Source organism: Seriola lalandi, unplaced genomic scaffold (assembly GCF_002814215.2).
Source record: "Seriola lalandi dorsalis isolate HSWRI2012SDOR001 ecotype SW California unplaced genomic scaffold, Sedor1 jcf7180002054887, whole genome shotgun sequence".
Classification (NCBI taxonomy): domain Eukaryota; kingdom Metazoa; phylum Chordata; class Actinopteri; order Carangiformes; family Carangidae; genus Seriola; species Seriola lalandi.
This window is the reverse complement of record NW_019525439.1, coordinates 1,781,746-1,794,480: the sequence shown is the minus strand read 5'-3', so window position 1 is coordinate 1,794,480 and position 12,735 is coordinate 1,781,746. Positions and strand designations below refer to the sequence as shown.

Genomic DNA, 12,735 nt, shown 5'->3' with positions numbered 1-12,735 from the left:
GCAGGATTGAGGTATAAGTAACAGTGTTAAGGGATCAGCCGGTGGTGGGGTCATGTCCGTTCAGATTAGAGAGCTTAGTCCTCCCGTCTCTGTGTAATTAACGAGAGACAGCAGATAAAGACAAAGAGGCAAAGAGGGGAGTAAGTGCGTATGGAGAGTGGTATTAAAAGAAACCAGCATACATACACACACACACACACACACAGGAACACACTCAGCAGAGGAGGGATTGTGTGTAATGACAGGGTGCCCGGTGGTCAGTGTATTTGTGTACGTGATGAGCGTACATGCAGCCGAGCACTGAGTCCAGAACCAACAACAGATAGGATATAAGAGGGTTGGTCTGGATATGTGGTTCGTCTACCAGAGTTCAGGACCTCTGTAATGTCAACAGGGATAATAACTAGAGGAAGGATATGCCAGGAATGCATTGGTATGAAGCCTTAAATGCAGCAAAAACAGAAATCTGCATGTTCGCAAACACACATATTGGTAACAAAAGTATAATGTCAGTGGTTTTGAGATGACAGGCCCAGTTTATTCTGTAACAGCTGTTCTTTTAGATCAGTGGTGTCCAGTCTTTTGGCCTTTGACCTGAGCAGTGTCTACAAGCAACCGGGGCAGCTGGGTACTGTTCTTCAAAATTTCACAAAGAAAAATAACTTGACTTTCATTAAGATGCAAAAACTACCCTTTTTTTTTTTTTTTTGAATTACTGTAGCCTTACTTTTTTTTTTTTTACAAAACCTTTTCTTAACACAAGCAGTTGCACATTTCAGCAGCACGAGGCTCATTTCCACAACACACATGATCACGTTGTAATGAGAAATGTCTCTTGCTTTTATGAGATACACTGATTTTGTGTAATAAGTTCAAAAAATGATGATGTAACAAGATAAAATTATATGATGATGAAATGATGATGATGAAGAAAAGTTTCTCGTTAAAATGGAGCAACAGGAAAGGCAGGTTTACTTGTATAACACCATTCAACTCAGCAAGGCCATTCAAAGGGCTTTAAGGCATAAAAGGCATTAAGACAAGATATTACAAACACAAAGCCGTATAAAAATATAGAATATAAAAATATGCAAAAATGACAGACTGAAGAGGAGAATAAAAGGTACAATGCAGTGCAAGGTATAAATAGTGAGAGTGATTTCACATTCACAAATAGTTTCATTTAAATCATTTTAGATACCGGAGGAAAGAAAACGTACATAGAAAAATAAGTATTTTGCAAAAAAAGAAAAGATTTAAACCTCATCTTGTGCTGCTGAAATGTATTTTTTTCCTTCCGTCTTTTCTATCCTCGTAATCACTCTGTGACCCCCCCTGAGATTTATCTCACCCCCCGCTGCGAGTCTACAGTTTCAGATGATAACACAGCATGTTGACCTGACTGGTATAAGTTATGAGGAAATTATTTCAAGTTTTTTGTGACAAAAGATGAACCTCACCTCAGGTAACAGGTGTGCATCCAGTGATTCTGGTGTTGTTTGCGCTGTGTGTCAGGCTGTCAATGTAATTAGTGTTAATTTAAAAGGTGACAATGCGAATTGATTCCAGCGTAAATGACACTGTCGACTGATTAGTTCTATACCAGGCAGCTACATGAGGTTTGCTGCATTAATGTCACCCCATCTGCTTGTTAAAAGCCACGTGCAATGAGCAAATTGCATGCTCTTTGCTAATGAATTATGTATGGCTCTCCCATTAATAGACATGTACATTAGAAAATGTTTTAACATGTGTCTTAAGGATAAATGGGTCGAAGAACCATCAGTCTGAATGTCATATTTCAAAGCAGGTTAGAAAAAGAAAATAAAACAGATTTTGTATTGTAACAGGGGAGTTTAATTGTCACTCCTGAGTAAACAATGACTCTCTCAATGCACTGTCACATAGAGAAAACAATTGAATCCAAATGCAAATGGAGAAAAAAAAAATCACTCCTTTTTAGCCCAGCACTCGAGCCTTCAACTGTAATGACTCTTGGTAACTGAGGAAGACAAAGCTGCATGGCAGAAAATCCATTAGCGAGTCCGCTGCTAGATAGCGAAGCGACACGGAGGAATGGTGGCTTTTGATACAGCGAGGCCGGCTGCACCGGAGGCATCAGAAATAACTGCCTTGTCTTTTTTTTTTTTTTTCTCTGAAAGAGCCTGAGAAGGCTGGCAGAAGTTAGCCCGTGTCTCTGAACCCCGGTGGATGACTTACATCTGAAACACTGTTGTGGAGCCATAAGGTGCGTGTGTCTGTGTGTGCTCGGGTCAGGGCGTGATGGGAGGGGCCAGGGACGGAAGAGGGAAGAAGAGGGTGAAGACACACAGCTGAATAAAAATTGGGGATTTCAGCCGAGCCGCTTGTCACAAGTACCAGAGTGTTGACAGAAATACCAGCAAGTGTCAGTCCCTGGCCAAAAATATGAATCGCTTCAGTTTATCCACCATTGAAAGTCGCCTTTTAGCTTCAAGTATAAATATATTGTATCTTATTTTTTAAGATAAGCAGAGCTACTTGAAAATTAGGATACATTTGATGTCATCAGTGGCCGTCAATTACTTTTTCTTTAATAGATTATGTTGAGGGCCATTTTATACATTCAATAGACAGAAGACAGAAGAGAGCTGAGCCTTAAAGCCAGTAAAAACTTAAGTATTTCTCCATAACATTAAATATTCATGACTAAATAAGCAATAATCAAAGTTAGGAAAACATCTTTAGGTATTTTTAGTAAGAGACAAAAACACATGAAATCTCTGTAAACACTGTACTAGCTGCATTTAGCATTTATAAGCAAATATTTAACAAATGGTTTATTACACACTATAAAGTAGTTGTAAGCAGATGTAAAGACATTTTTGAGTGTTTAATAATGTGTTTCTCAGCAAAAATAACTTCTATAATTGTAACTTTAGGGTGTTTCAACCTCTAATCAACCAATGTGCCCCACAACAAAGACTTTTATTTTCATAGAAATATACATTACTTACTTTTACTTACCTAAAAAATACAGTTAAAGATGTCCGTATTTACAGCAGAATCATAACCAATAAATCACACAGGCAACACAAGTCGGTATGGCAACAATGACATCTGTATAACCGCTTCCTTTACTTCAGGAGAGCAGGACAGAACCAAACCTGAAGTGCAAATGTTGCTCGGATCTCCATAGCAACACACAAAGAAGGGGTTGAAACCTTCTCATAAGGACTCATAGGACGACTGACAGCGGGATTTATGTATCAATTCATGCGTAAGGACGGGTAGGGTTCAAAGTCTGATACCATGTCAATGCACTGCAGACGGATCTAACTGAAATGTCTCGCTATGGTTTCCTGTGATATGGTCTTTCAAATCTCTGCAGGATCTGTAAGCAGCATAGCTCCATGTTCCTTTCTAAATATAAATTCCATTTACCAGTTTAGGTGCACTAGATTCAATTCAAGATGTGGCGAGCCGCTCAGCGTTTCCAAATTTCATGCTGGCTCTGCTGCAAAATCCAGACTGCAGCTCGCTCCATGCAGATTCCTCTGAAGTTTATTTAAAATTTATTGCAAACAACATCCTACGCCCTGTTTAGATGTCATTTCAGCTTGGTGGAAAGTGTTGTCAGTTTCTAAATTGAACTGAGTTTCACAGTAGTACTGAAGCTGCAGTTAAATTTCCGTTTTTGTGATAGATCACCATCAAGGTGATGAAGAAGTGGAAGCAGAGTGAGAGAATAGAAGATGAATAAGAAGCAGTGATTGAAGGAGATGGCTTATCTGTCCATCTGCTACCGTGTGTGTGTGTGTGTGTGTGTGTGTGTGTGTGTGTGTCAGTTCCTTACGTGTACATAACAGCTGCACGATAGGATTTAACATCTGAATACACCTTCTCTTTTGTGTTCTCTTCACACACACACACACACACACTCAAACACCATTTTCTTTCCTTGCAATGGAGATTATGTTAAGTTAATTCTTTATTTGATTCTTTATTTGATTACTGACATGAGGGAAAAAAGATAAATAGAGAAGGGATGATGAGGACAAAAAAAAGTGAAGATTATGGGCTTTGCTGCCTCTGTAAGACATCACCAAACGTCGTCCATACAAGGATGAGCACCAGCACTCTCTCAGTTTAATGTAAGTGGATACTAGAAGACCTCATTCCTCTGCACACTGAAACCTGAACTGTGTCTTTAGCCTCCTGCCTTTCAGTCTGTCTCTCTTCTCTATCTCCCAGCATCCTTTTCCCCTTTCACATTTCATACTTTCTAATCTTTACAATTAGTTGTTCACATTCTTCACTTGTCTCATGCTCTAAATTCAATTTAGAATAATAGTTTGTTTTCCAAATAATGATTCTCTTATTGCAGCATTAATTTCTTTCTATTAGCCCTCTGCTTCTACTTCTGTCTGGTGGCATATTTATGTAGGTTGTTGCCCAGCCCCTGACCCATTGCCTGCAGACAGAGCTGTAGTTTTGTGACTTTCTCTCCCCCAACCCTCCTGAGTCCCAGAGGCTGGAGCAGCTGGCTGCACACATATTTCTCCTCATCTACTGAATGTCTTTCTCTTTCCCCCCTTTTTTGTGTGATTTTTCTCCCTCCATCCTTCACTCCCTCACCGTTTTCTGCTCTCAAATATTCTGTCCTCCCTCCATCTCACTGTGTCACATACCCTGACTCCCTCCCACAGTTTGTCCAGTGACACATTGTGTACATTCACATCATATACAGACAGTACAGTTCCTTTATTGTACAGCTGAGGACGATATATGGAGATTTTATACTTCTCATAAGACTACCTCACTATCATACATTTGGCATAAAGTATGAGAGTGCTGGCTCAGTATAAGTTGTTCTGTTATTGTATACTTTGAGGGCATTGGAGAGACAGGAAATGTGGGGAGCTTATAGATAAATAGATAGACACTTTTTATCCCCTAGGGGAAATTCATGTGTCCATTAGCTCATTGTTGATGATGATAATAATAATAATGAAAACAGTTAATAATAAATAAACAATTATAATTAGATTAGTCCACTTCCTTTGGCTGAGGTGTTGTATAGCCTGATGGCAGTGGGAACAAAGGATCTCCTGAACCTCTCTGTTCTGCAGCGCAGTGAGATGAGATGTTTGCTGCAGCTGTAGCTGCTTCTCTGTCCTGCCAGAATGTTGTGGAGAGGATGGTTGGTATTGTCCAAGATGGCCTCCATCTTACATTGCATGCATCTCTCCATAGCAGTCTTGAGTGAGTCCAGACTCCTGCCAAGCACAGATCAGGCCTTTTTTACCAGTTTATCCAGTCTCTTTGTGTTCGTGTCTGACATGCTGCTGCCCCAGCAGACTGCAGCATAAAAGAGTACGCTGGCCACCACTAACTGATAAAACGTGCAGCATTTCACTGCAGACCTGAGCTTCCTGAGGAAAAAGAGCCAGCTCTGCCCCTTCCGGTAGATGGCATCCGCATCAACATTTATGTCAAGGAATTTAGGATTAACAGCAAGCAAGCATACAGATTCACTAATCTCACTTTAACAACACGTCCAAGGATATTAAATCTTAGTTAAAACAACAATAGTTTAAGCTTAGCACATAAGAAGGATTTGAAGGTTGAGCAATGCACATCACTAGTCAGCTGGTAGCCAAACAGCTTATGAGTGAGACAGCTATTGTGAAGCATGAATGAAGCAACTGATTGCAATCAGCTAATGCGAGCTACTTCAGTTTATTCTTCTTATTCTGTTCTTCTATTCACAGGTTTAATAGCAAAGAAATGGAAGCACATGATGCACAAAACTGTTTCTTTACATTGTACAGTCGCAGTGATCGAACAACAGTGTGTTTGTGTTCAGGATTATTACTTTGGCAATAATTTCAGATTTTTTTTTGTCTGTGTGTGTATATGTGTGTGTGTGTTGACATTATCAAGACAGTCACTTGTGTCATTCAGGTCATATTGTGCTCACTGAGGTGTACATGAGAATGAAAAGTATTGACAGTGGCCCGTTATCGCTGTGGCGGCTAATCCATAACCTTGGTCAACCACACACTTGTGTTTGCGCACAGGCACACACATGCATGCACACAGATACTGGAACACACTCGTGCTCTATTGACACCTGACCTTTACAGGAAGCAGAGTGGAGATCAACTGACCAGAAGCTGCTGTCAGTCAAGCAGCCTCCACCCCCACCCCTGCTTCCCTCCATCCCTTAACCTCTCCGCTTTCACTCAGTCAATATTCATTAAATAGTCAATGTTTAGTATACGTGAGGGATGAGAGTACATGACGGGATGAGGCGGAAAGGAAAGATTGAAAGACTAAGTGAAGAGAAGTTGTGTTTATTGCAGTAAAACATAAAATCAGGCTCTGACAAAATGGAGGGTGAAAGGAAAGAGAAACAAGTCAGGGAGGGCAAAGCTGATGGGTGTATGAGCGAGAGAAAGGGAGCAGGGGATTATGCTGAGGAGAAGCAGATTTGCTTATCAGACAACACAAAACACACACACACACATAAACACACATGCACTTACTGTCAGCGACACAGAGTGGTGCCATCTTAGAAAACACAGCTTTGATGATAGTGGTATCACACTGAGCCCAATGCCTTGACATGAAGAGAGACAGCCTGCTGTGTATTGTGTGTCTATGTGTGTGTGTGTTTGTGGGAGATATTGGGTGGGTGTGAGAGAGTCTTTGGCCTGTGTCTCTATTTATGCCTCTGTATGAGACTCTGGTTATCTGAGACAAAAATACGAAAAGTGATAGCAGTATGAAGACATCAGGCCTAAATCTGTGTGTGCATGCATGTGTGTGTGTGTGTGGGTGTGTGTTTGTGCTGTAACTACACAATCATCTTCTCTTATCCTTTTACATAGATTGGCTCCATATTGGATGTTTAATATTTAACTATATCTGTCCTCCCGGGAGACTGGGAGATTGGAAAAAAGGTAGGAGGAAGCAATGTGTATGTAGACGCAAATACACACATACACACACCCCCACACACAGGCACATGCATACAGAGAAGTGCTCACTTCTACAGCTATAAGTGTACACACAATCAGAACTTTTCAAAACACACAATGTGCAATCAAGAGCATACAAATGAGATGAAAATGTATTCAGACAACACCTAGTGTCAAGACGTGAAGTACGCCATGTTTCTGCAGACTGTACACATCCCAAAACATTACTACATCTGTACTGAAACGATTAGTTGATTAATAGCAGACTTATAAGCTTTAAAAAATAATAGAATTTAACAATTTTATTAATCAAAAATGCCAAATATATTAATCTTAAATATGTATTAACTGAATTTTTGGGCTACTTATGGGAATTGAAAACAGCTCCATTTTGTTCTCTAGCTTTATGCCTTTAGCTGCTAAATGCTCCACTGTGTTTACCAGGTAGTAGCTAACTTGTAAATATTTCTTTGTTGCAGCCCTACATATATTATATTACATTCTTAGTTGCATGCTTACTCCATAAATCCACTGTATTCATACAAATATGCACACTGACACTTCAATAATCTACCAGTATATCAACTTTGTAATGTAATCTAATGTAATCCCCATGCACACACAGATCGGAGCTCATCCACAATGAGGGCTTCCCGATAACAATCGCACACAAACTGCCACCCAGCGCACACAGCAGTCATTCAAATCCCCTTTGTATTATACTTCAAGTGCACGTCCGTACGTGTACATTGCACATACTGTATGCATGCTTACCCACATTAACATGCAGGCGGGTTAGTGCGGCACAATACTTGCCATACACAATATAAAATGACATGCATTCAATCACACACATGAATACACAGTGAGTCATTGTTATTTAGCTTGGTCTACCTACCAGTCTACCAGCAGCAGAGCTACTTAAAGGGCTGGTTCTTCATTCATTTACTGTACATCACAATATAAAGGCCTATCTTTCTTCCGTCTTACTTCAATGTGTGGCAACTTTTTCTCAGTGGCCTCTCCCTGATGTACTGTGGCATGGATTGTATATCACTTTGGGTGAAATTTTCCTGAAGAAAACAGTTCACAGCTGGGTCTGTAGAATTGCTTTAAAAAGCTGTGAGCCCCGCAAACAACAAACAGAAAAAGAGAGAGAGCCTCAAAACTTTAACAAATGAAACCAACATGATCTGCAGGGTTACTGCTAGACGATTGTTTTCATTATAGATTAATCTGCCAAAGACTAATCATTTAATCTTCTATATCAAGGTATAGAAAAATATAATTGCCCAAGTGATGCTTGTTATGTCTGAAGAGCATTTCTGAATGCAAAGATATTTAGTTTACTACAGATTAATACCAAGAAAAGCAGGAAATCTTCACCAGCAAATGTTTGGCACTTCAACTGTTTTCAATTTTCTTCTGATTGCCTTATCGATTAACTGACCAATGGTTTCAGCCCTGAAGTACATCCATGTGCATTACACAAACCTACACTGCAGCTTTGTTTTCCTCTGGATTCTGTATTACAGAGCAGACAAACACAAACCTGCATACTCAAAGGAAAAATGCTGAGACAAAGGGCAGATGAGGAGAAATAAGGAGAAAGAGAGCGAGAGAGAGAGGAGGAGAGTGAAGGAGAGGTACAGCAGGACTGGTCGTTTGTTGTTGGAAACAAAGTGCTGTTAAATGATTTACTTGTTCCCTGCATTTAAGTACGTTCCCTCATTAAAGAGCAGCAGCAGGCAGACCGGACAGCCAGACTGCTAGGTTTTCAGACTCTCTTGCATGCAGACACACACACACACTAGTTCATGCGCAAGCTGACTTGCAGTTATGCTTTATCAAACACACACACACAAATGCACATGCACAAACACACACAAACAGCAGGCCCAGCGAAAGAAGTGGGTCAGACTACACAGCTCAGTCTCACCACATTTGCAACATACAAGGGGTCCCACTGTTTCACATGCAAACACACACATAAACATGTAGAGCTTGCACGGAGACACACACACACACACACACACACATACACATACAAGCAGAAACATGAATATATTCTCACACCAGTATTTCCAAGTATAATAATATTTATTCTAGGAGGAGCAAATATATTTACTTTTGAAAGCAACACACACTCTCAGTTACACATTAATTTACTCCCTTTTGAACACATGAATACACAGTAGAGTTCCACAACTTAACGCATGCAATCTACAAATTCATTTACCCATGCATAGCTAAACACATGTGTTTACCTAAATCCCAGGCTCAGGACGAGATTTGAAACACAAAGTCCCTCAGAAAATACATTGTGTAAATCTCTTTAACCACCGTGACGCATGGAGATTCATCTCAAATGTACATCGTCTCTCCACGCTGGAGATTTACACTGCTGCAGATGCACAAAGATCCATCGCACGCCCACGCACACATGTAGATGCACAGCAGCGGCGATGGCAAAGCTCTATCAACAGGTGGGGGGGGGGTATTAGAGCAGAGCCCATTGCTGACGCCAAACAAGGCTGCCTTTCAGTAAACCGATGCCAACATTTGTGTATGCTTGTTTTTTTGAATATACAACACTCCCAGTGACTTCCACTCAGATCTGGACGTGAGCGTAGCAGTGTTAATTGATGCCAACATCAGCAATGAAATTCCAGTTTTCTCATCCAGGAGGCCTGCATCTCGTCACTCGTGGAGGGTTAAATAAATGACTAAAGCTACTGAGAAGATTAATGGCAGGCATATTTCACACTGACGTTCCCCCTGCAAATAAACAAGTTGAAAACTGGATGCAGGAATGGGGGAGGGGGGGTAAAGACCTCAAGGAAGAGGTGGGGTGGAGGGATGGGATGAGGAGGAAAAGAGTGAAGGGGGAAAGTTGAACTCTCCCATAAGAGCCTGTTTGTTTTCTAATCTGTTGACTCCACTGTGCGGTTCTTCACCACGAGACCGTTAGACCACTTGTCCGTTGTTGTTCCACTCAGCAGATGAAGGAGAGCATTGATGCAGAGGTTTCCATTTGGCTGTTTTTTTTATTTTTTATTTTTTTATTTTATAGAAAGTGCAAGTATGAAATATGAGAATAAAGTGGAGGAGCTCGCCTGGTTGACGTAGAGCAGGAGGCAGTGGGAGTAGCGCACTCAAAATTTCTTACTCTGGCACAAGTTCAGGCCATCTTGTCTACAACACAAATCAATACAGAACAGAGATTAGGGCATATTTATTTATGAGCTTAGTGATGGATATATTTTCCAATGTACAGTAGCTATCTGTAGTGGTGCCAACGTGTCTGGGGGGTGGGGGTGGGGGGGGGACTAGATTAATGACTCCCTGTAATGTGAGCCATTATGACTAAACATCAGAAATGAAAAGCCACAAAAATCTTGTTTTATGTGTGACAGATGTTAAATATCATATATCAGAGGGAGTGTGTGTTGCCGCACTGGCAGGCCGGTTATTAGATTTCTTTGCTATCATTTGGTGATTTTAGTCAACAAGAGCTGCACTTTTCTGCAGGCATTTTTCATATTTCATCATTTTCAGAGCTGAATAAAAAAAAGAAAAAAGAACGATATATTTACAGTCAGATCAGGTTATGTCTTGCACGGTAACACGCAGAGTATCTTCATTCAGTTATACGTTTTAAAAACGCTTCTACACTCTAATTCAGTCTCTTATCTCCATAGCACTTATTGAACCAGTTGTTAGACATCACTGTAATTTGAAATATTTATCTTAAACATTCTCCCTGGACTAATCTTATTTTGCATGTGACAATTACCCTCTCCTGTCTTTGTGTTTTACAAGGACCTAACTCTTGGGTAGGCAAATATTTCCTCCTTTAGAATCAAAATTGTAATAATTAGCAGATCCTTTAAACAGCCAAACTCTCATGTCAGCCTCTAGAATTCTGTATACGTCATTTTTTATTGAGTATTCACTTAATTGCTCTTCTCTTTGTTAGGTTTGATTACCAGGAGCTCCTCCACAACTCCACCTTCTGTTTGGTGCCTCGAGGTCGACGCCTCGGCTCCTTCCGCTTCCTGGAGTCACTACAGGTAAAAATCTCTATTATTCCGTAGACTATGTACCATCAACAGTATTCATCATTCATTAGTCATACTTCTTTAACATTAAAGCCCATCAATTTCTTATTATGAGCATTAGGGGTTCTACATGAATGCAGAAATACCACATGGGTTTCTTTATTTGTGTTTTTGTTTGTGTCTCTTCTCATCAACTCAAAGTTAAATCTTGGCAAACCACAGCAACACCTAAACTCTTCATCGATTAGGTTGTGTTTTCTTTTTCAAAACTGACATGAATATTTAATGTTATCAAGCTAACCTTGAGTTTTCAGCACACCTGCCGGCACGCTCGTTTTTCCCAGAAGTCTCCTGTATTTCAAGCTAATCTCCCGGTGCCTTCCCGTTTTGTTGTTTCTGCCGGGAAACTCTTGTAACTTGCATAACCCTCAACCTTTATTATAATAATCATCATACACTGATCCATATGTTTCGTATGTTTGTCTGACATTATCCAAGTTGTCAGATTGTGTATGAAACACAAACTACACACACAATTCACACAGATACATACAATTTCAACCCATCTTTCACCACAACCCAAGCGGTGTGTGAGTTTAACAAAACTTGTTAATGTTATGTTCATGTAATGATAAATGTTAATATTATTACATGAATTATATTATATAATATTTTAAATACATCTTATGTGTTTATTATATATGCATATTATGTATATCATTTATTTATTAACTTTAAATCCACAACCTGAAAAATTATTTTCATATTTTGAAATCTAAATGTTTGTTTCAGGGGCTTTAAGTTTGACAGCACAAACTAACCCATCAAAGAATCTACAGCATATTCTACACAGTCATCAGTGTTATGTGATACTGGATGTGCTTACAAGTTGAAATAATTCCCTTATTCATAGATATAGGCTGCTACATAAAGTAATTCTGTTATATTGTACATCCTGCATTCATCCTGTCTGAGCAATTCAGGCCCATATAACAAACAGCTACGTTCAACGTGCTATATGCTATATGCCAACACAACAGTCATCAAGACATTAGCTGCAGCATTTCCCTCTACAACAACACTTAGAGTGGCCAAATTACATTTGCGCAGGAAACAGCCCCGGTTGAATGAGATCCAGCTCATATACAGTTAAGTCAACATGGAAGTGCACAGGATGCAGAATGTTTATGTTCCAGAGCCGTGGTTTATGTAGTCTTTTGGTTATTGACACCTTAATGGTCACATCTGCAAGTGTTTTCCCTCGACCATTGTTTTGTGTCGAGTGCAAATCTAGCCATAAAGGCTTTATTTGCTATTTGCTAGGCCTTTTAAACTAAAATGGGTCCATTAACACACGCGGAGGCACGCACACACTTATGCAAACTCTGGAATCATTCATTTAAGCCCATCAGTGAAATGTGCGACTACACAAACAATGAAGAAACTGCCGGCAGAGGAATGAGAGAACAGTTTAAACCAGTCAGTCTGCTGCAACTCTCTCTCCTCTCTCTCTCTCTCTCTCTGCCACCCAAGTCGACAGTCTCACACCAGTGCAGGAAGCAGTAGTGGCTGTTTTTAGATTTGCCGAACACTGAACTCTCTGGCTGCTACAATGTTCCCTGGCCACACTGCTCTCCGGGGCTGTGTGTGTGTGTGTGTGTGTGTGTGTGTGTGTGTGTGTGTGTGTGTGTGTGTGTGTGTGTGTGTGT

At 40.2% G+C, this 12,735-nt stretch overlaps 1 protein-coding gene and 1 long non-coding RNA gene across 2 annotated transcripts in view; one reads left to right on the top strand and one right to left on the bottom strand.

The window, feature by feature from the left end:
• Positions 1 to 12,735, top strand: part of ext1c (exostoses (multiple) 1c) — an 85,321-nt gene that overhangs the window by 56,578 nt on the left and 16,008 nt on the right. Inside the window, exon 3 of the mRNA XM_023429083.2 lies at positions 10,945 to 11,038. Within this exon, the coding sequence (XP_023284851.1) occupies positions 10,945 to 11,038 (94 nt within the window). The remainder of the gene's footprint in view (positions 1 to 10,944; positions 11,039 to 12,735) is intronic.
• Positions 3,963 to 9,424, bottom strand: LOC147817805 (uncharacterized). The gene is made up of 2 exons (XR_015438662.1): positions 9,233 to 9,424; positions 3,963 to 5,258 (listed from the first exon to the last, which is right to left on the bottom strand). It is a non-coding gene; the product is annotated as an uncharacterized LOC147817805 (long non-coding RNA).